We start from the raw sequence: 20,408 nt of genomic DNA, 5'->3' as shown, positions 1-20,408 counted from the left end.
ATTAAATCAATTTATTTGCCGACAAGTTCTTTCCCAGGCTCTGGAGCCTGAAAAAAATCTTTTATAATAAACACTGTGGCGTCACTTTTTTCAGACTCTAGCGGTATGTGGCTCCTTAGCTGGCAGGATGTTGTGCAGCATGGGACACATGGGAGATTTCCTTGTTTTGCCAGAGGAAGGACATTTTTGACCCGACAGTTTTACCTCCCAATGACACAGCTTGCGGTTGCACTTAAGTGAACTGTCAAAACTATCAATCCTAATTACAGCCAACAAAGTTTACTGCTTTGTACTCACCTATAGTACCGAGATTGGAGGTACGTGGAGCATACTGCTTTGGACACGTGGCTGGCCGAGCCAAAGTCTATCACCTTCACCCTGTAGGGTTGCCTCACCGGATCCACCAGCATAATGTTCTCAGGTTTGAGGTCTGCATGAATCAGACCCATACTCTTCAACTTCTTCAGAGCCGTGGCCACCTGCTGCAGCACAGGTCTGATCACTTTCAAGGGCAGCGGGCTGAACTTATTCTGCTTGAGGAAATCGTACAGGTTCTGCTCGAGCATCTCAAACACAAGGCAGGTGTGGCTGCGGTGTTGGAAGCATTCAAAGGCTCGCACCAGGTTGTGTTCGTCTGCGTTCTCCCCGCTCAGACGAGCGAGGATGCCGACTTCGATTTGACCTTGTCGGGCGTATGAAGGATGGTTCTTCAGGATCTTTACGGCCACGACCTCGCCCGTGCCTCTTTTCCAGCACTTTACCACCTGTCCAAACGTGCCGCGTCCCAAGAAATCCAGCACTTCGTATTTATTCTTCAGGGAGCAAAGAACCTCATGCTGTACGACCTGGTAGTCCCCGTCACATCCTCCAGCGACGGGTCCTGCAGCCTGCTTGGAAGTCCCCCCTCCTGCCACCACGGCCGCAGGCGCTGCTGCGTTTCCTACATTCGTTGTTTGCAACATGGCAGGCAACATTGACAGTTCCTCCACAATCTGCATGGTGCTCCCTCGATTATCCAGCTCCTCACTTTTACGTTTCAGTCCACATCGCTGAGAGCTGTCAGCCGAGTTCAAACCTACACAGTCTGATTCTGTGTCTCCCTCCCCCTCCGCTTTCCCGTCCTCCTCCTCTCCACCAACCTCACCTCCTCCACTGTAGCCCTCTCCCCTTCCCCCTCCTCCTGCCCCTGTTGCTCCACTGCTGCCCCCACTTGCTGTGACTGTCTTCTGCTGCTGCTGATGACGACGATGATTCTGGTTCTGCTTGTGGACAACCGCTGCACTCTGCCGCTGCTCGACCGCAGCCGGGCCCAATTGGCTACCTCTTTTCCCAGGCTGTTGTCTCTGGACGCCCCGCACAATCACCGTCTTCACAGGGTACACTTGTCCTCCAAACACTTTCGCGTCCCCCGCCAAGTCTTGGCTCAAGAAGGAGCAGGCCTTCGTCGGGTGCACAATACCAAGGTTTCGCCTGTTCAGATAAGTCCGCGGATGTGCTCTCTCATGGTACACACAGCTGCTGGGCTCAACTTTGAGTTTCTTCACACTGCTAAAGGCACTTGTCTGGGTTTGATAAATGTGTGGTGGGTAAACCAAGACTTGTGAGGCCATACCTGTAAGGCAAAGAGAAACAACATTGGAGGTCAACAATACTTGGAATATCATTTTAGTAATTGAATATGCAAAACTAATGATATGCATTATAGAAACTGGACAGATGCAAAGTTCCATTCAACAAATAAAGAGATTTTAGTAAATTCAGAATATGGCGACCACAGACTGAAGCGAGAAGGGACAATAACATTGGTTACAAACCCACCAATCATGATTTTGGACCAGAGCAAGATCATAAAACTTATAAATGTGATAAGAAAAGTCATCATCATCATCATCATCATCATCATCATCGAGCAAACAAGCTGCAGTGGAGACCTTGAGAGCACCTTTCGACTCACATCCATCCACTGTAAGCTCACCAACACCTCCACACAGAAGATGACTAATGTTGCAAAGGCTTGCCTGACCTTTCCCTGTGGTTGCAATACATCCCCTGCTTCATGTCTCCAGGCAACCAATAGGGAGGAAAAGCATCAGATGAAGACAACCAGTCGAAAATAAAGTCACATGGCATCAAGGGGTGCAGATGGACACCACCCACCTGTGTTTGTGTACCATTTCATGTTTACTGTTCCCATGGGAACGTATTCATCTGATCACCTAACAACCATTTAAAGGGGCAATGAAGTTCAATAGTTTCTAATGAGCCTCCCTGGCAGAGCGACTAAGCATTGGGGACAATGTGTGCCATACTCTGACCTCTAACCTACTCCAATTGTCCAACCGCTCAAGCTCAATGCTTTACACACGTTTATCAACATTTGGTCAAATAAAAATACCTTTTGGCGCTTTCCTATGCATGATGTCTATTACCTTGGTGCTCTAAACATGACAAGACAGACAATACCGAAAGATTTGCTATGTTGGCCTTATGAAAGCTCTAAATTACAGCCTGAGCCAAAAGTGACTACGCATGAATAGAAAAACTGGATTAATGGATTAATTAAAGTTCAGAGTTTTCCATTTGACAAAAAAGGAGCCTGATGGAAGGCAATCACTGAGTTAATTACTAATGATGAACCTGAACATTTCCAATCATTTATTGGGACCGTTCATAGGTTGCAAAAACAGTGATTTATTAACATGTTGAATACTTTCGATCCGAGGTGCTTGCTTCCAGGCTACAAATATTTTGCTGAGGTTGCCTTGCCTTGATTGTAAAAATATGTGAGAAAAAAAAGCAAAGCAATATTCTTTGGGCCAAAGCAATATGGATGAGGGGAGACAAGCACTGTGGAGTTTTATGAGGTTAAATTGTCGAACATTTAAAATGTTAATTTATCGTACGTGTTCTGACAAAAATGAAATTTTTTGCAAGAGAAGCAATCGTATTGCTTTTATGTGTAAGAAGCGTTTCTATTATTGCTGCGGAACTTGATGCAAGTTAATTGTCTGAAAAGAAATGGTAGTAAAAAACTATTTCAAGGATAGTTTGGTAGGGGTGGAAAAAAACAAGTAAAACTTGATTTGAATAACAGCAATGCCATTTGCTAAGGAGAAGCAGGGCAATTTAAAACAACGAAAATTGAATTCCTGTCAAGAAAATCAGATTTCGATTTCACCCAGCCCTACTTAATAGTGTTTAATCTCAATTTTGCTGTGGTCAGCAGAAAACAGCCAAAAACAGCATGCAAAGGCTTTACCACTAACATTATACAACCAAAGACAAAACCCTCAGCTGCCAGCAAGATAAACCCTAAAGAAGACTAGATCCCAAACCCTGGAAGAGCATCTTGTCAGAGACTCTTCTCGCACCAAAAACAAAAACCACCATATACTTAAATTATGAGACGCCGGACATAAAATGAGTAACATAAGGCAGTAATTGGTGGGAAAGGAAAAAGAATAGCAGCTGCTTCTATTCTTATGAGCAGACGCCAGATACTCCCTTGGTCAACCATGAGGCTTCTACTGTGGGATTGCATTACAGCCTTCAAAGCCTTCCACCAACCTTGAGCTGCAAGATAATTACTCACGAGTGACCTTATGACAGTAGTCAACTCGAAATTTAAACCAGGAAGAAAATCAACACGTCACACCTGTCTGTGACAAGCAAGTGGTACTGAGTGAGAAAGTGTAATTGATATACTGTGAATAACAGTCACAATGTTTACATGCCATTAATATTCTGGTTAAGGTCAAAATTTCAGTTTTGGAAACATTCTGGATGACCTTTTTTCATGCGTGAGCTGACAGAGTCACTCCCTGTGATCAATCTGAATCTTCCTGTCGAAACCGGATCTTTCTGCACTAACAAAACAAACAAATGGGCACGATGGATCCGGATACACATTTATATGACCAAATAATCAGGTTAGAAAAGGAGTAACCCAAGGATAAAGGAGTAACCCAAGGACCTCGAGGATTCAGATTTTTTAAAAACCTGAAGATGAGCATATTGGGCTTTTTGCTGATGTTTACATGGCTTTGCGGAGCCGGAATATTCCTAATGTTGTTGTTAAAGAAAAGTCTGTGGATAACAGGTTAAGCATAGCAGCATTAAAATGGAATAAACCTTCCACACACTAAGCAGCTCCATCACATTAAACACATATAACAATGAAACTGTGCTACACACGATTAAGGGAATCTAAGGTGTCACATCATCACCATCTCATGCATACAGCGAATGAGCTAACAGGCAAAAACTGACCATGGCCATGTGGTTAGACTTCACTATTCAAAGTAACACAAAAGCTGATCTGTTCACTGCAGATAACACTTGAACATGTGAGAATGAAATGTAGCATAGTTCAGCGCCGTGTTAAAGAGATGATAAAAAGAGTTTACGCAATGAAGATGGATTTACAATATAAGATAGGGCGGACCTACAAGTGTTTTTATTTCTTAACCTGAAAGGTGGTGTGCCTGATTAAAAGCTAACCTTTAATATGCACATAAACCATGCAATTGTTTGAAAAAGGCTTTTGCAATCACCAGAATCAACAGATTGTTTATTAGTTACTAATACGAGCCAAATCTGATATTGTAGAGGTGGGCTTTTTTTTTTTTTTTTTTTACTTGCAATCCCTCTGCCTTAAGACTGGGTTTGCTGCAAATATTCACAAACAGCCTCACAGTGTCTCGTGAAAAAGATCTTTTCTCAAAAGCCTCTCTATTTTCCAAGGAATGTGAGCACATGGGATTTCTCATTACTTGCATTTAGAGGTTCTCAGCTTGTTGGATTAGTTCTCGTACACAGTCAATATAAAGAGCGGACCGAATGTTCAGGATACAGCATAAATTGACAACTGTGTAAAAGGGACAGCTGGAACCAAGAGGCAGCGTCACACTTTAAACCAACGCTGCTGCTGCTGCCTGACACGTCATGCCTCTAATTATGAAAGGCCAAAAAAATCCCACACTGGGTGGGCACTGGCTGTTTGGTTCCATAATAACAAAGACAATGACTGTAAAGTGCAGGGTATTTTTTTCTTTTAAAGCATTGACCATAAAATTATCATCTGTACAAAGTGTAAGCACCACCACTGAGGTGTGAATATGCTGCCATCAGTGAATAATATTCATGTTACTAGTCCCTAAAGCAAATATTCTTCTTGATTACATTTAGTAGGACTGTAACGATATAGTGTGCATTTACCAGGAGTGTGCATCTTAACAATTCGAAATGTATCGTGGGTATTCCAAGTACATTTTCATTTTCAAATAATCTGTTACATGCGAAATCCATTTTTTTAGATTTTCAAATCTTATTTCTCCCATAAACAATGCAAAGTGGTGTTTTCCTCAATTCATCAATCTCAACAGTCGAATTTTCTCAGGGTGAAAGTTGGCCAAGTTTTTCTGAAGAACTCGGAGCAAAAAGTCTGGGACTAGCCGACCATCTCTGTTCTTAACCGGGGAGCCAAAATGCTCCAATACTGCTGACCTCGAAGGGCTCGCAGTTTCAGAGTTATTAGTCATACGAGTCATGTTTTTTCTCTCCTACGGGCTTTTCTCCTAATGTAGTTGAACATTAGCAGTTGCCACAGTGTTGCTCATTTTGGTCAAATGGCGGCGTCATCAACTGACTCAGACCAGACAAAGTGGAAAAATAGATATGAAAGCATTTTCAGTTTCTACTGCACACGTGTAGAAAAATCCATTTTGATCACATTAAATCATGACCCCTGGTCAACCCTGACATAATTTAATACCAAGTAACATTTCTTGATCAACATGCTTACCGATTCATTCACCAAGAAAAAAATATATACTAGGTAGCCCAATCCAATTATCTGACTGGTCTTAAAATAAACACTGTGCCTGTCCTGTCCTACAAAGAATGTTGAATGTTTACTTCTGGTGGAAATGTTCCACCCATCTGCACAGCTTTCCACAGAAATTCCAAGATTGTCATGGGGCTGGCTGTTATATTTTCCACCTTAAATGCAGACGAGGTTACCAGGAAACCAGCTCTTTATGCGGAAACACAGTGCCAGCACATGTTGCAAAGCCAGTGGGGTGTGTCATTAAATGTCTATGCTACCTTCACCTCCTAAACGCCTTGCTTTAGATATCCTAAATAAGCAAGATTAAGAACAACAAATTGCTGCTTATGACTATTAATGTTTTAGACAATGGTCTATGGGAAAAGGAGTCCCTTATTTAAAAGAACAAAGAAGCAAGGATAAGAAATAAATTGCAACCAGTCTGGGAAAGTATTAACTGAGAGCCTCTTAGTATTTACAGATACAGTATGAGATGACAAGAAAAATACAATTGGAAACAATGGAAGCTTTTAGCCTTGTTTTCAAAAAGCACTCTTGGGTTACGGGTAGAAGCATGAAACTACAGGAAACTATGAGGTGTCCTTGTGGTCAACTTGGCTAAGCAATACGAGCGCAGCACTCCTACAATATCTACCGTATTAAAGCAAAAGGGGTCGATGGAGTCCATGGCACCAGTCAAGGGTGTTGGAATCATTTCTAAGATGCACAGAGGCGTCCATGAAAAGGTGTACAAGCTGCTCATGGTGTGGTTGACTGAGAAAGCAGCACGTGGGAGAGATAATGTGACGATGAGTGTAATGTGTGAGAAGGCAGAAGCCATTTATGCTGCTTTGCGCGAGCAGAGCCCAGGCACTTCAACAGGGCGAGTTGTGAAAGGCAGTCAGGCTTCGTTTGAAAACGTTTATAAGAGCCTTCAGCCTTCATTCCATTGGCAGTTATGGTGAGGCAGTGAGCACTGATGCAAAAGCAGTGGAGGTTACCTCAAAACATTTGCCAAAATTGTAGCAGACAAATGACACATTCATTGAAGTTTCCAACTTTAATGAGAAAGGCTGAATAATTTAAAAATATATATATATATATTTTGAGATTTCCATTTAATTTGCCATCACTTTATCAAGGTCCTATTTCCATGTGTTAACATCAATCAAACATCCTTATATGTTGTGTTATTTGTTTATTTATTATTTATTCATCACTCTTATTATTCATTGTTTGTGCCTTCTTGTTTTTATTTTGTGTTGTTTACTTGTATGCATATCGTGTACTATGTCTCGTCACCGTGGGATAGTGGAAACGTAATTTCGATTTCTTTGTGCGTCTTGGCGTGTGAAGAGATTGACAATAAAGCTGACTTTGACTTTGACCTTTTTGACTATAAACAGGATGGTCTGTCCAAACTGAATACACTGTGGACCGATTTGAGCATTGAGTTATGTATCAAATGCAATACCTTTACAAAGATAATAGCTTTACGTAACACGTTTTCTTTATTTGTTCAATACTTTTGAAAAATCTCACCACACTCCACCAAACAAAAAGGTCACTGAAATTACTGAAATAAAGATGACAACATCTCCTTAATTTGCCCAAATATAATAATGTGCTTTTCAGGCATAACTAGCCCAAAGAAACCATTTGTGCAATTTGGCTTGCGATGAAAATGCGTTTGACAGTCACACTACTTACCATCTCCTGAAGTGGGTTTCATTAGATGTGCCTAATTTTGTGGCCAGTGTGGGAGGCAACACAACAGGTGCCAGGGAGAGAAAAACAGCCAGTCACGTAAGAAAATCTACATCTATAAACCACACTAACTTAGTGGAAAATATTAAGAGTCGATGGCCGGTTATCTGAACACAAGCTATGGGACTGAATTTGGTTAAATAACAAGATAATGTATGCACTTGCAAAGGTTCACTGAGCTCAAAGGTCTCCCGTGTTTGTGTTAACTTGCCTGCTGACGTCTTAGGACAAATAATGGATTGACACTATAAACGCAATGGGACACAAAAATCACAACATGACCGGGTTCGTTTCATCCACGTAGTAGAAAGTGATATTGTCATCACGATGTATAAATTGACGGATCCCCATGACAACACAGAAATAAAACACCACACACACTGGCGTTAATCGTTACAACCAACGTCACAATCACATAGGCGTACTAGGAATGTTTCTACTAGTCAAGTAGTAAATACTTAATCGCAGCAAAATGATCGTTTCGTTACCACAAAGTCACGATCGCGTGATTAAAACCAAACAGACGCGCGAGCCAAGTTTGTTGTTAAGTTACGGCAGTGTTACGTCACGAGCAAACTGCTTCTGCAATATCAATTTAATCGCACACACGGTGCCCCCCCCCCTGTCCACGTACCTTCACATAGAGTCACAATAAATATAATCCAGGGCTTTTCTGAACATGTTACGGATTTATAAATCCATAGCATGCACAGTTCGCCTGCACTGCTGCCATCTTGTCCTAGACGACAGGAAGGGAGAGCTCCCCCTCGGTAACGCCACCATCTCCCACATTGCAAACGTCAACTGAATCCCGCATATGAACATCCAGAAATATCAAGCCGTGCTCGGGTGAGAGCTACGCGGGTCTAATATGTCTCCCTCCACTTTTGGGAAGGTAGCCCATCTAAGAAAGGGTGGCTGTCCCCCCGTCTAGATGCGCTGCTCCGCAGCCCTGCTAGCCTCCAACATGTCTCTTTCCTCTGTCTTCAACCCAGCGAGAATGTTTGTGAGCTGACGGCATTGGCCAGACCACAGCAATCCATCACAGAGAACATCGATGCAGAAACACGGCTTAAAAATAGAATAGCGTATAACTGAGAGGATACATATCTGTTTCGCTCCAAACGTCTGATCATACTGTATGATCGATGGATTACCGGCAAGATGGCATCGTTTCAGACCGAACAAATTAGATGCTTGATCACTCGGGAATCTTCTTGTTTGGTCTAGTGTTTTGGTTGTCAGCCAGACACGCACACAAGCGCTTCCCGTGGTTGTCATATGTCCCACCCTACTGGTCAGGGAGGGGAACAGCATGTCTGCAAACAGTGCAGTGGTCATGAAATTTGAGCTGTGGAAAACCCCCACGACACTTTGTTGCAATTCCAGGACTTAATTCACCTTCTGTCAAATACGATCCTTTTTTTTTTCTTTTTTTTTTTTTTACCGTGCAATGTTTCCACACACCAAATATATTGTTGTACTCCACGTATATTTTAATTTATTGCATTGATCGTAATCCCTCAAGAGGAGATTCATTATACACCATGCTTTATATATGCATAATTTGTGTTGAAAACCACATAAGATGTAAAACGCGTACAGAGCTGCACCTGCCTTGCTCAAGGGCACCTCAATGGGAGCTGGGAACCAGACTAGCATCTCCCCAACTAGTTGCCTATTCCCCCTACATTTTGGGCCAAAGCAGGACTTAAATTTTGACCCTCCACTTCCAAAAAGCTTCTGCCGTCCACAGGTTTTGGTTTACAGACAGATCTATGGCACCCAGATCTGAACTGGCAACCTCTTTACCTACAGTCAAACTCTCTACTCACTGCTTTGTTATTCCATCTTCGTTTTCAATTCTATATTTTTCAGGACATTTTTCTGTCGCTGTCATGCAATTTCAAATAATACATGCACAGACATACATATTTGTTGAGTATATTAAATATTATAGCTGTCTTCGGACAAAATGTACATGTAGATGTAGTCAAATTGATTCCAAATACAGTATTGAAGAGCTCTTAGGTATTTTCTAAAATTCGAAATTTTAAATGTGTAGTGTGGAATTTGGTGAAAATGGGAATTGTTGGAATGTGATTGAATGGTGGATATGTTTTTTGTTTAGTGTCTCATTCACTTGAATGGGTTTCTCACTAAGTGGTTAAAAAATATGAAAAATGACATCTGAAAGCTGTCTTTGTTTTTGAGGGAGGAAAAGTCTTGTTTTATTGTTGAAGGTTTGGGGCCGGAAGTTTTATTGTTTATGCCCGACGCGGAGGAGGAAGTCGATCTCCTCGCCATTTTGGAAGAAAAAAAAATCGGTTCGTTACCGAGCAGCTACTTCTATGAGGACAACGTGATAGCTTGGTTTAAAAATAATGCACGTCACGGAGCTGCTTTAAAATTCGCCACTTTGTTACCATTTAATCCTTACTCAAACGGTAGTATTACTTATATTTCTCTTCCGACCATGTCTACAGATGCAGCAGCCGACCAGGTAAAGTTAGCTTATGTCTCGTAGGCCTGCACTAAAATGCTAATGCCGCATGTAATTTATCCTTGCTGTGACGGTCGTATATATTTTTTAAATGTATTTGTTGCGTTTTGAGTATGTTGGCAGTTGTCAGTTAATCGCAGTAAATTTGTTTAAATGTCGATATGTTCGTTTAATGGCGGCCAAACGCCGTATTGTCTAGTCTAGCGCGTGGCTGCGTTGTCGCTATGGCGTCGTTGGCCTGATATACTGCCTCCTTTCCCCCCCTGAAATATACGCGGAAACTCTTGTAAAATAAAAGAGTTATGGTCCGCGTTTTGGTACGTGGCGAGCAATTATTGTTAAGATTCGAACGCGTAACACAGAATTGGAATCAATAAATTATGATTGAATGGGAGGGGTGGTCAGGTTGAATTTACCTCAAACGTGCCCATCAAGCTTTAACTTTAATGCAACCACCACCACTCCCCAGCTTTATATTCACCCGCACAGTTTACATTGTATACACTTTGTTTTTGATTTTCATTCTGCAGCATAATGATTCATTTTCATGCATTTGGTCCTTCCACTGCAGACTGCAGCAGAGTACGTCCCGGAGAAGGTGAAGAAGGCAGAGAAAAAGTTGGAAGAAAACCCATATGACCTTGACGCTTGGAGCATTCTGATTCGAGAAGCACAGGTTTAGTGACTCAAGAGTTGCATTACTGTATAGGGGTTTAAATGATGGGCTTAAGGGTGGGGGTGAATTCTTTGTTAAAGTCTTACATATATTTTGCTCATGTTTGTGTGGATGTAAACACATTCTCCCGCTTTAGAACCAACCTATTGATAAAGCAAGGAAGACATATGAGCGACTTGTCACTCAGTTTCCAAGTTCCGGCAGATTCTGGAAACTCTTCATTGAAGCCGAGGTTAATACTTTTTTTTTTCTTTCTCGTACGCATGATATTTTTCCTTACATGATCAACAATGTGTTTTTCACACTAATTGTCTCGCACGTCGATGGGGTTTAAAGTCACAATTCTTGATTTCAGCCACTTGCTGAAAATTATTAGTTCAAGCATCACCCTGTCATAGAATATAGATCATCAATATTGAGGATTGTGCCTTTAAATATAAAAACTGAGTTTCTTTTTATTTTTTTGGTTCCCAGAATTTAATTAGTATTTTCCTCGTCATATTCATTTAAATGGGGTAAAGTGAATTTGTTGCATGTTTGGTCTGCAACAGTATTAAAACTATTTTAATGGCATTTGGAGTGCATTAGCCTTTTATTCACTTGTCGTGTCAATTTATTGACTCCTGTGTCTTTTCTTTTGGAATGTGATGAACAAATACTCTGCTTTTTAAACATTCCCCATCACTTTCCCACCAAATGAATGGAACAAGGACCAGCCGCCCATTATTTGTTTTTTGCTACTTTTTTTATGATGCGGGCAGCCACTGAGACCCGTGTATTAACCCCCCCCTGGTTTAACGGGAAAAAAAGCGCATTCACCTGTGTGAAGCGTTACCTCAATTTTAAGTCTCTTTCCTGATAATCTGCTCTGGAACCTCTAATGTTGTGGGTATCACATCCAGACAAGTAAAAGAATGAACTTCTGTATCTTGGAAAATTTCACCACCATTGCAGCAAGATCCAGTGGACTGCAAGAAGCAGGTAGCGGGAATAATAATATAATAATCACACAAAGGGAAATTTTTGCTTATCGTTGGCTATTGGGCAAAGTTGATTGAATCATAAAACTAGTGTAGGGAGTCCAATCAGTAGCCATTTCAGTTATTTTCAAGTTCTTGCGCACTGTGCTCAGTTTGAATTAATTGATACAATAGGTAAAATGTTTTTTTGTTTTTTTTTAAACAGCAGTTCTTTTAAGCTTTCTTTTTAGAATTGCAAATGGGTTGTCAAAAGCTGTCATTGGTCCAAAATGGCCCACTGGGTCTCGGTTCTCCACGTCTGCCTTAAAGTGAAAGTCAAACCAAATATGTTATTTACAATATGTTCTAAGTGCACCCACTAATCTAATCACAGTATTCTGATTAATAGGGAGTTTTTTGGAAGACGAATTAAGCACAAAAGCCACCCATCGTAGCTCAACTGTTTTCCCGGTTTAGTCACACGATGGTTGCAACTTGAGACCTTCGGCACTTTGTCATTTTTAGTGGACAGCAATGGCCGCCTCATGAGATGGATGAAAATGTGTGGATTTTTCTGCTTAATTATGTTCCTTAAACACAATATTAATAAGCATACTAGTGGCAATGCATAAAACAATATTGTATATAAAATGTTTGACTTCCCTTTAAGTTTGTTGACATGCAGGTCAGAAACATTTTTAGGTACTTTTTTTTTTTATGTAGGGCTGCTTTGTCTTAATGTTGCTGTCAAGAATATGGAAGCCTATTGGCTTGTATGATTCACATCAGCAGCAGTTTAACTCTCCCCCCCCCCCCCCCCCCCCCCCACTTATTGAGTGTTTTGGTCTGTGAGTGACAGTCTCTGTGAACATGCGGGTTGGTTTGTGTTGCACATGATTGTTCTCAGGCGGGAAGGACTACAGCTGTTGTGATGTGTCGAAACTATTTTTGGCATAGTGGTGTGTCTTCTCAGCGGCACTTGCAGTTGGCCCTAGTGTTAATTGCCATTACCTACCACTGGGTTGAACAGCTCCTGCTTAGTCATTTGCCGACGCCTGGTGTATCTTCAGTTGAATGTCACATTTTGGTCTGCTTCCCTTTTCATACTGAGCAGGGGAGTGAATGTCAGCTCAGAGCTGCTCATTTTAACCTTGCATGCATGTTATTGCCAGTGAGGCAATAAGCTAGGACGGTCCCTTGTAAGTTGCTGGCTCTGGATTTTACTGTGGATCTCTATCAGCGTGCACGTAGAAAATAACTTTCTAACTGGGATGTGTGTGTGTTCGGAATGAACTGATCACATGTTAAATGGGAGTGAGTAGTGGGCACATACCTCCCACCTTTTGAAATACCTCTGATTAACCCCAAATAAATTCAGATTTTCTTGTGGTCTTTTCCTAGAGTTTTATCATTTCCTTTCTTGTATAAGTCTGAAATTACTGTGCCATCAATGACTGCTCATAATTTTCCTCTGCCTTGACTACAGGGTTATGCCCAAATTTCAGCTAGAGAAATGCAGAACCAAAACATGATGCTACTGCACTGCAGGTGTCCATTATATTAAATGGTGTGTTTGGTGCAATTGCAGCTGCTCCTCACAATAGGCTTCATGGAGGGACTGCTTTTTATTTTCCAGCTGAAACAGCCTGAGTCAAGGTGGAGTGAAATATTTATGTGCCCATATGTCTGTTATTGTTAGCACAGTCTTCGTGCTTCTGCTTGAAGGTTAGAAAATGGGGGTGGCGAGGAACACCTTGTATCAGAAGCACTTCAAATGGTGTCAGATAGGCCTCTGATTCTGCCCACAGCCACCTCCCACTTTTAAGAAGATTTGCCTAGTTGTGTTATTTGAGGTTTTATTGTAATTTCTCCTTTAAAAGAAGTCTACCATCATTTTATAATTCAGATGTGCAGGTTATGGGTCACGATGATGCTGGATAAAGTTTTGAAATTATTTAGTTTGATCTTTTTTATTAATAAATGTGCAGGAGTGTCTGGACAATATGACATCCACACTTAGTTCCACCACATTCTCTTTGAGGACTTTCCTCCAGCTTTTAGTTATGATTTGAAAAAATGTTGCCCTTAACAATGCCAATGCGATGGAAGATGTACTATTAGCTTGAAGGAAGTAACATTAGCTTGAAAGTTAATTGTGCTGTTAGGAAAATAAACTATTTCTTTACCATGAAAATAACATTTTATTGCAAATAACATCACTATTTTTGAATTTCTGTTGTCACGTCAATGTCACCGGAAGTGTTGTCTGCTTTGATGTAATTCAACTTTCCAAAGCTGAAATTTCTTTTATTTGAAATCCAAAACATTTGATGCCAAATCCACAGCGTAGTCATGTGGTGTGCTCTAACAATTCATCACTTAAGCCCGTCACAGGATTTATGTAGAAATTTAAAGAACTTTGCCATCCTTATTAATTTAACCCCATTTTGTGAGCAACAACATTTTTGGTAGCCTAAATTAGCTTTTGTGCAATATTCAGCTCACACTTTAAACTTGGTTACCATTTGAGTTTCACGGGATTACTTAAAATAGGCTCACAGTAACTGATATCTTGAGGGGGCGGAAGTACGAAGGTTTGCATCAAGGGTGTTTAGTGAATCTGTTTCAGAGAAGAATTAGTAAACAAATCCTTGTTGTTTCTGTGACTTTGTGCTCATGTAGCTGTCAAGAGAAGCTTGGTTTGGCTTTATAAAATAAAAAGTCTTTATTCCATTGGCTGCTTTGTCTTTCTCATGCTAAAACCAGGATGTGCCCCCACTAACCCCCCCCGGGGAGAATCTTATTTCATATTGCATTTTTGTGCTGCTTTTTACTTGTGATATGTTTCTGGAATTGTGGCGTGTTTTAGATCTTGAGTGCTATTAGGGAAAAAAACAAAGGATGTTCACTTGATCGCTGCAAAATCTGCCAATAGGATATACACCCCAGGCAGTTTTTCTTTGTCTCCTTTCCTTGAAATTTTACTGACATCTTACTCTGGCATTTTCATGGTTTTGAGGCACAATCAATATGACAATAAACCCCTTTACACAAGTAATTTGTCATTCTTGTGTGAATTTCACTTTGTTGATCTGACTTGTTTGTGTTCGATTTTGCATGAATGCATGTTTTCTGGAAGCCACGGATTATTTCAAATTATTCTTGAAATAATGTTGCATTTACATTTGTCTTATTTGCAGGTCAAGGCAAAAAACTATGACAAAGTAGAAAAGGTGAGTGACTGTCTTTATGAATAATTATTGGAGTCTAGCACTTTCTAATTTATTTTATTGGTTTCCCTGGAATGAAATAAAGTCTTTTACTTTGAGTTCATATTCTGGTGTCAGCAACATGAAAGGAATATTGCTTTGTTCCACTCATTTCAGGAAATGTCATATTCAATCTTGCAAGTTTTAATTTCCCCCCATACTAACCTATTATTTTATTATTTCTCTGTTGAGCCCAGAGTCACATTCAAAATGAGTTGTTGCATTTTTGGATTTTATTGGATTTAATATTTGGTGGCGTAACCCTTACTTGGTTGGAATAATTGCATCAAGCCTGTGACCCATTGAATTCACCAGCCTGTTGCATTATTCATCTCAGATGGTTTTTCCCAAGACACGTAGAGTAAAAACAGCAGTGGAATTCAATTTGCCATTCCAAAACATTTAGAAGGATCCATATGTTAAAAAAATAAATAAAGTTGGCTCAGTGTACCAACCTGTTCTCTAAATAGAGTTTTTAAACTTATGCTTCGAAATTGTTTCTGAGCCTCTTCTGTAATCTCTTTGCCACAGCTGTTTCAGAGATGTCTGATGAAAGTGTTACACATCGATCTGTGGAAATGTTACCTTGCTTACGTGCGAGAGACCAAAGGAAAGCTCCCCAGCTACAAGTAAGCTTGCGTGACTCCTGTAAATCTTGCTGATGAATATTCAATGAATTCAAGTCACATTTTGCTGCCCTCAGGGAGAAGATGGCCCAGGCATACGACTTTGCCCTGGATAAAATTGGCATGGAAATTATGTCATATCAGGTAGATGAAATATACGTTATTTTAAATGTACATTTGGTAATGTTCCCTAATGGTTTGCATTCCCTTTCCCGCAGATTTGGGTGGACTACATTAACTTCCTGAAGGGAGTGTGAGTAATTTCCCCTCCAGTTATTATTTTATGTACCATGCAAGTTAACGTTGATGCTCATGTTGTTTTATGTGCCACCAGTGAGGCTGTGGGCTCGTATGCAGAGAACCAACGCATCACAGCAGTACGAAGGGTCTACCAGAGGGGCTGTGTGAATCCCATGATTAATATTGAGCAGCTCTGGAGAGACTATAGCAAATATGAAGAGGTGAGCTCATTCATCTATTATGCAGCCTCAATATGTTTTCACTCTAAATGCTGACAGTTGGTTCTGTAACGCATCAGGGAATCAATATACACTTGGCCAAGAAAATGATTGAGGATCGAAGCAGAGACTACATGAATGCCAGAAGAGTAGCCAAGGTAAGGCACCTGTGTAAAAAAAGAATTAACCACCTAGTTGCTTCAATGTCATGATGATGGTTTTGCTGAATTAGCCGGTGTCTGCTGTGCGCAGGAGTATGAGACCGTAATGAAAGGGCTGGACAGGAATGCACCTTCAGTGCCACCCCAGAACTCCCCCCAGGAGGCGCTGCAGGTGGATATGTGGAAGAAGTACATCCAGTGGGAAAAAAGCAACCCTCTGCGCACGGAAGATCAGACGCTGATCACAAAGAGAGGTGACTCATTGTTATTGTGTGTGAGTCCTCCAATTAGCTTGAAGCACCGCTTGACTTCTTTGACTTGTTGCAGTGATGTTTGCCTACGAGCAGTGTCTGCTGGTGCTGGGGCACCATCCCGACGTTTGGTACGAGTCAGCTCAGTACTTGGAGCAGTCCAGCAAGTTGTTGGCGGAGAAAGGGGTACAAGACATGGTTTTTTTTTCTTCATTTGAAGAGTTTTGATTTGAAATAATCAAACCACTAATGACGAGCTTTTGTTCCTCTCAGGACATGAATAACTCCAAGCTATTCAGTGACGAGGCGGCTAACATCTACGAGCGTGCCATTGGAACACTACTGAAGAAAAATATGCTTCTTTACTTCTCATTTGCCGACTATGAAGAAGTGGGTCATCCAGTGAACTGTTGCTGCTCTTCAAAACAATTTGAGACATACAGTAGATGATCCTTCATATGTATTTGCGATCTTTACAGAGCCGTATGAAACACGAGAAGGTGCACAGCATCTATAATAAACTGCTGGCCATTGAGGACATTGACCCCACGTTGGTGTACATACAGTACATGAAATTTGCCAGGAGGGCGGAGGGCATCAAATCGGGCCGAACCATCTTCAAAAAGGCCCGCGAGGATCTGCGTACACGCCACCACGTTTATGTCACCGCGGCTCTGATGGAGTACTACTGCAGCAAGGTGATCCATGCCTCGAATAGTTTGGACACAAACACTTCAAGAAACAGCCTCATGTTTTGTCTTTTATGCTCAACAGGATAAATCGGTGGCCTTTAAGATTTTTGAGCTTGGTTTGAAGAAATATGGCGACATTCCAGAGTACATACTCGCATACATTGATTACCTCTCGCATCTTAATGGTGGGTTTTGTCTTCACTTATTTTCTCATTGGTAGTGAGCAGCAGGCACCCATTGTACAAATGCAGTTTTAAATTAGAATTGTATTATTTGCAAATTGTTTGTATTATTAGTTTGCGGATAATAACATATAACTAAAGAGTCTTGCCTGGTAGAGGTAGCATTAGCAGCATCTTTTCCGCTCAAGTGGACCTACCAGTCACTGAACTGAGAAATGGCCTCGATTAGATTTGTATCTTTCTTCTTTCATACAGAGGATAACAACACCAGAGTTCTGTTTGAACGGGTCCTCACCTCAGGAAACCTTTCACCAGAGAAGTCAGGGTACGCATAGTGTTCATTATATTGACTCATTGACCAAGTTTGTCTTGGCGCCCTTGTTTTGATTGACTCGTATTTCATCTCAGGGAGATCTGGGCTCGTTTTCTGGCCTTCGAAAGTAACATCGGCGACCTGGCCAGTATTCTGAAAGTGGAGCGGCGCCGTTTCACTGCCTTCAAGGATGAATACGAGGGCAAAGAGACAGCCTTGCTTGTGGACCGATACAAGTTCATGGACCTGTATCCCTGCTCCAGCAGTGAACTCAAAGCTCTGGGATACAAGGTGGGTGCTTTGACCATCACTGCTGCCTAATAGTCAAAACAACAGACACTCCCACTAGATGAATTAAAACACCAACTGTCAAATGACATATTAACGGTTTGACTCACAACTTGGTTTTAAACTCTCAGTTTGGATTGCATAGGTTACATTTTGGAACAGATGTAGTCACACCAAATGACTCGTTGAGTTGCACTGTTTGTTTACGTTCCTTAGCTCCTCTTTTCCATGTGGGAAACCCTAATTGGCCAATTATATGCAATACAACAATAATGTTATAAAGATTCATGGAATTATGTAGTACTCATTGCAATAATGTAAACACTCGCTGCATATAAAATTAATGGCCAGATCTGGCCAGTGAGCCTTAAATTTGCCACCTACTCGACTTGTATTTGTAGGATGTGTCTCGTGCCAAACTGGCAGCTATGCTCCCTGAGGCTGTCGCCGTGCCCTCCGCGCCCACGCTGAAGGACGAAATAGACCGAAAACCAGAGTACCCCAAACCGGACACCAATCAGATGATCCCCTTCCAACCACGCCACCTCGCAGGTACGTTATCTTTGTCCATCTCGTGAACCGCGGCAGTTGTGGCGTCTTGTGTTCACCGCCGCCTGCTGTTTGTTTCCACAGCTCCAGGCCTGCACCCTGTACCCGGTGGAGTGTTCCCAGTACCCCCGGTGGCTGTCATTTTAATGAAGCTGCTCCCGCCACCTACGTGTTTCACCGTCAGTAATCGTGAACATCCACAGTGGTCTGCTACTTTCTTTGTGTGATGTTAAAAGGACATGTGATTGTCTGCTCTGCAGGGTCCTTTTGTCCAAGTGGATGAGCTCATTGAGACTTTCAGGAGATGCACACTTCCGCAGAGTAAGTATTTGTCAGTTGTTGTTTTTTTGTATCCCGCTCTTTCTTTATCTGTATTGCTCTCTATCTGTCTCTCTTTATCTCGCTGTCTCTCTAAAAATGTGAGTGCAATAAACATGGCCGCAGGACCCAGCCCTACTGTGAATAGTGTACAACCATGAATTATTGACACCTCCTATAAAGACCAAGGCAAGGCAGATTTACCTGCAATATCCTACAGATGCCACAAGATAACGGCAACACTAATTCTGTTTTTCATTTATTGTGGTCTACGACAAGCAACACCATACTTTTAGCACGTACACAATCATGTTCCATAAACAACTGTATGCAGCAAGACTCACCATCTTTACAAGGTTCATTCAAGGCCCCTCAACAAAAAGGAACATCTCAGACATGTTGAAAAATCACCAACAACAAATAATTAAATCTAGCAACAACACTCATATTCCACAAGATGACATCAGAGTATTAGCGACCAAGTCACCAATGTCGGAAAATGAAAATATGCATTTTCACTCTCCCTTTTCCTCCCTCCTTCTAAGCTGTTGAGGCTGCTGTGGAGCTCATCACGGGCAGACTGCCAGACAGTGGTGGCGAGGGCAATGGCGCCATGGAGAACCACAACAGCACCAAGTCACTCAAGAGGCCCAATGCTGACTCGGATGAGGAAGACGACAAAGGAGCGGTGGCGCCGCCCATCCACGACATTTATCGCGCTCGCCAGCAGAAGAGGATTCGATAGAGCGCCCACCACGGCTTGAACCTTACAAGAATGTAACAAGCAGCCAAAGGAGGTAATATGTTCGTTTTTGGAGAGTCTTGGGCTGACAGAACTTGACCTCTGTAAAGCAGCCATACGCAGCCACACAAACACACAACCTAAACCTGAGTGTCCTTGTGTTTTTATGTTCAAAGACTGACTGATACTGTACAAAGTTTTTAATCCAACCATCGGTTGTGGCAAACAGCTCAGTTTTTGGCCTTGTGATGTTCCAGTGATGGCAAATATTTTTAGATAACTGGAGAAGATGATCTCTCTCAATAAAAGTGTACATTGTTCAACACATTTGTCTTAGCGCTCTTTGTTTAGCCTTGCAGTTCCAAACACAATTACCGTGTAGCCTCAATGCATGTGTTATACAAGGCCAAATATTGATAATATAGTGTGTAATTAGTTGCATGGCCCTCAGAGAACTCAATAAAATCGGAAATGGTTGCTAATGGTACAATTGTATGCTGGCCATGCCCACTAGGGGACGGTATTTGACATCGTTCTATCACGACAATGGCCACCGCAAAGTGAACAAGCCGCAGTTTTCCCCCTATCGATCATTCAGTTCACTATGATAGAATCATGGGTGAGTTGGAGCCCATCAAAGTTGACGGATGAACAGAAAATACACTCTAAACTTTTAACAGATTATTTCTAATTTGAATTCTCTACGTCCGAGATGTTTTGTTGCTTGTAGACTATGCTAAACATTTGTTTGTGTGCAATCAAAATGTTTGGTCGTTTGTGTTTACAGCTTCCATCACCTACTAACAAAGCAGCCGTTTCCTCTTTTA

General features: G+C 41.5%; 2 protein-coding genes across 4 annotated transcripts in view; one reads left to right on the top strand and one right to left on the bottom strand.

Annotated features, from left to right (window-relative positions):
• Window positions 1-8,597, bottom strand: part of hipk3b (homeodomain interacting protein kinase 3b) — a 28,173-nt gene extending 19,576 nt beyond the window's left edge. The window contains exons 1-2 of one of the 3 annotated variants that reach the window (XM_037248433.1): window positions 8,229-8,597; window positions 298-1,612 (exon numbers count right to left, since the gene is read on the bottom strand). In XM_037248433.1, the coding sequence (XP_037104328.1) occupies window positions 298-1,612; window positions 8,229-8,301 (1,388 nt within the window). In that variant the 5' untranslated portion in view covers window positions 8,302-8,597. Of the gene's footprint in view, window positions 1-297; window positions 1,613-7,537; window positions 8,200-8,228 lie in introns of those variants that run through there. The other 2 variants (XM_037248435.1, XM_037248434.1) reach the window with 2 other exon arrangements.
• Window positions 8,598-9,837: 1,240 nt separating this feature from the next.
• Window positions 9,838-19,906, top strand: cstf3 (cleavage stimulation factor, 3' pre-RNA, subunit 3). Its single transcript, XM_037246498.1, has 20 exons — window positions 9,838-10,097; window positions 10,669-10,773; window positions 10,910-11,005; window positions 14,933-14,965; window positions 15,533-15,630; window positions 15,705-15,771; window positions 15,846-15,880; window positions 15,962-16,088; window positions 16,166-16,243; window positions 16,338-16,500; window positions 16,574-16,683; window positions 16,771-16,887; window positions 16,977-17,195; window positions 17,272-17,374; window positions 17,627-17,696; window positions 17,780-17,975; window positions 18,374-18,524; window positions 18,606-18,700; window positions 18,782-18,842; window positions 19,385-19,906. Exons 1-20 carry the CDS (start codon window positions 9,864-9,866, stop codon window positions 19,582-19,584), a joined length of 2,358 nt encoding a protein of 785 aa, XP_037102393.1. The 5' UTR covers window positions 9,838-9,863; the 3' UTR covers window positions 19,585-19,906.
• Window positions 19,907-20,408: the final 502 nt, after the last annotated feature.

This window comes from Syngnathus acus, chromosome 3, assembly GCF_901709675.1.
Source record: "Syngnathus acus chromosome 3, fSynAcu1.2, whole genome shotgun sequence".
Classification (NCBI taxonomy): domain Eukaryota; kingdom Metazoa; phylum Chordata; class Actinopteri; order Syngnathiformes; family Syngnathidae; genus Syngnathus; species Syngnathus acus.
Note: the sequence above shows the minus strand (reverse complement) of the source record. Positions and strands in the feature narration are given on the sequence as shown.

What these genes read in the sequence shown, in the direction of transcription:
- cstf3 (XM_037246498.1), top strand. Translation starts at nt 9,864, where the DNA reads ATGCCCGACGCGGAGGAGGAAGTCGATCTCCTCGCCATTTTGGAAGAA. An exon ending in TCAAAGCTCTGGGATACAAG is followed by an intron (nt 17,976 to 18,373) that starts GTGGGTGCTTTG and finishes TTGTATTTGTAG; the next exon opens with GATGTGTCTCGTGCCAAACT. An exon ending in CCAACCACGCCACCTCGCAG is followed by an intron (nt 18,525 to 18,605) that starts GTACGTTATCTT and finishes TTGTTTCCACAG; the next exon opens with CTCCAGGCCTGCACCCTGTA.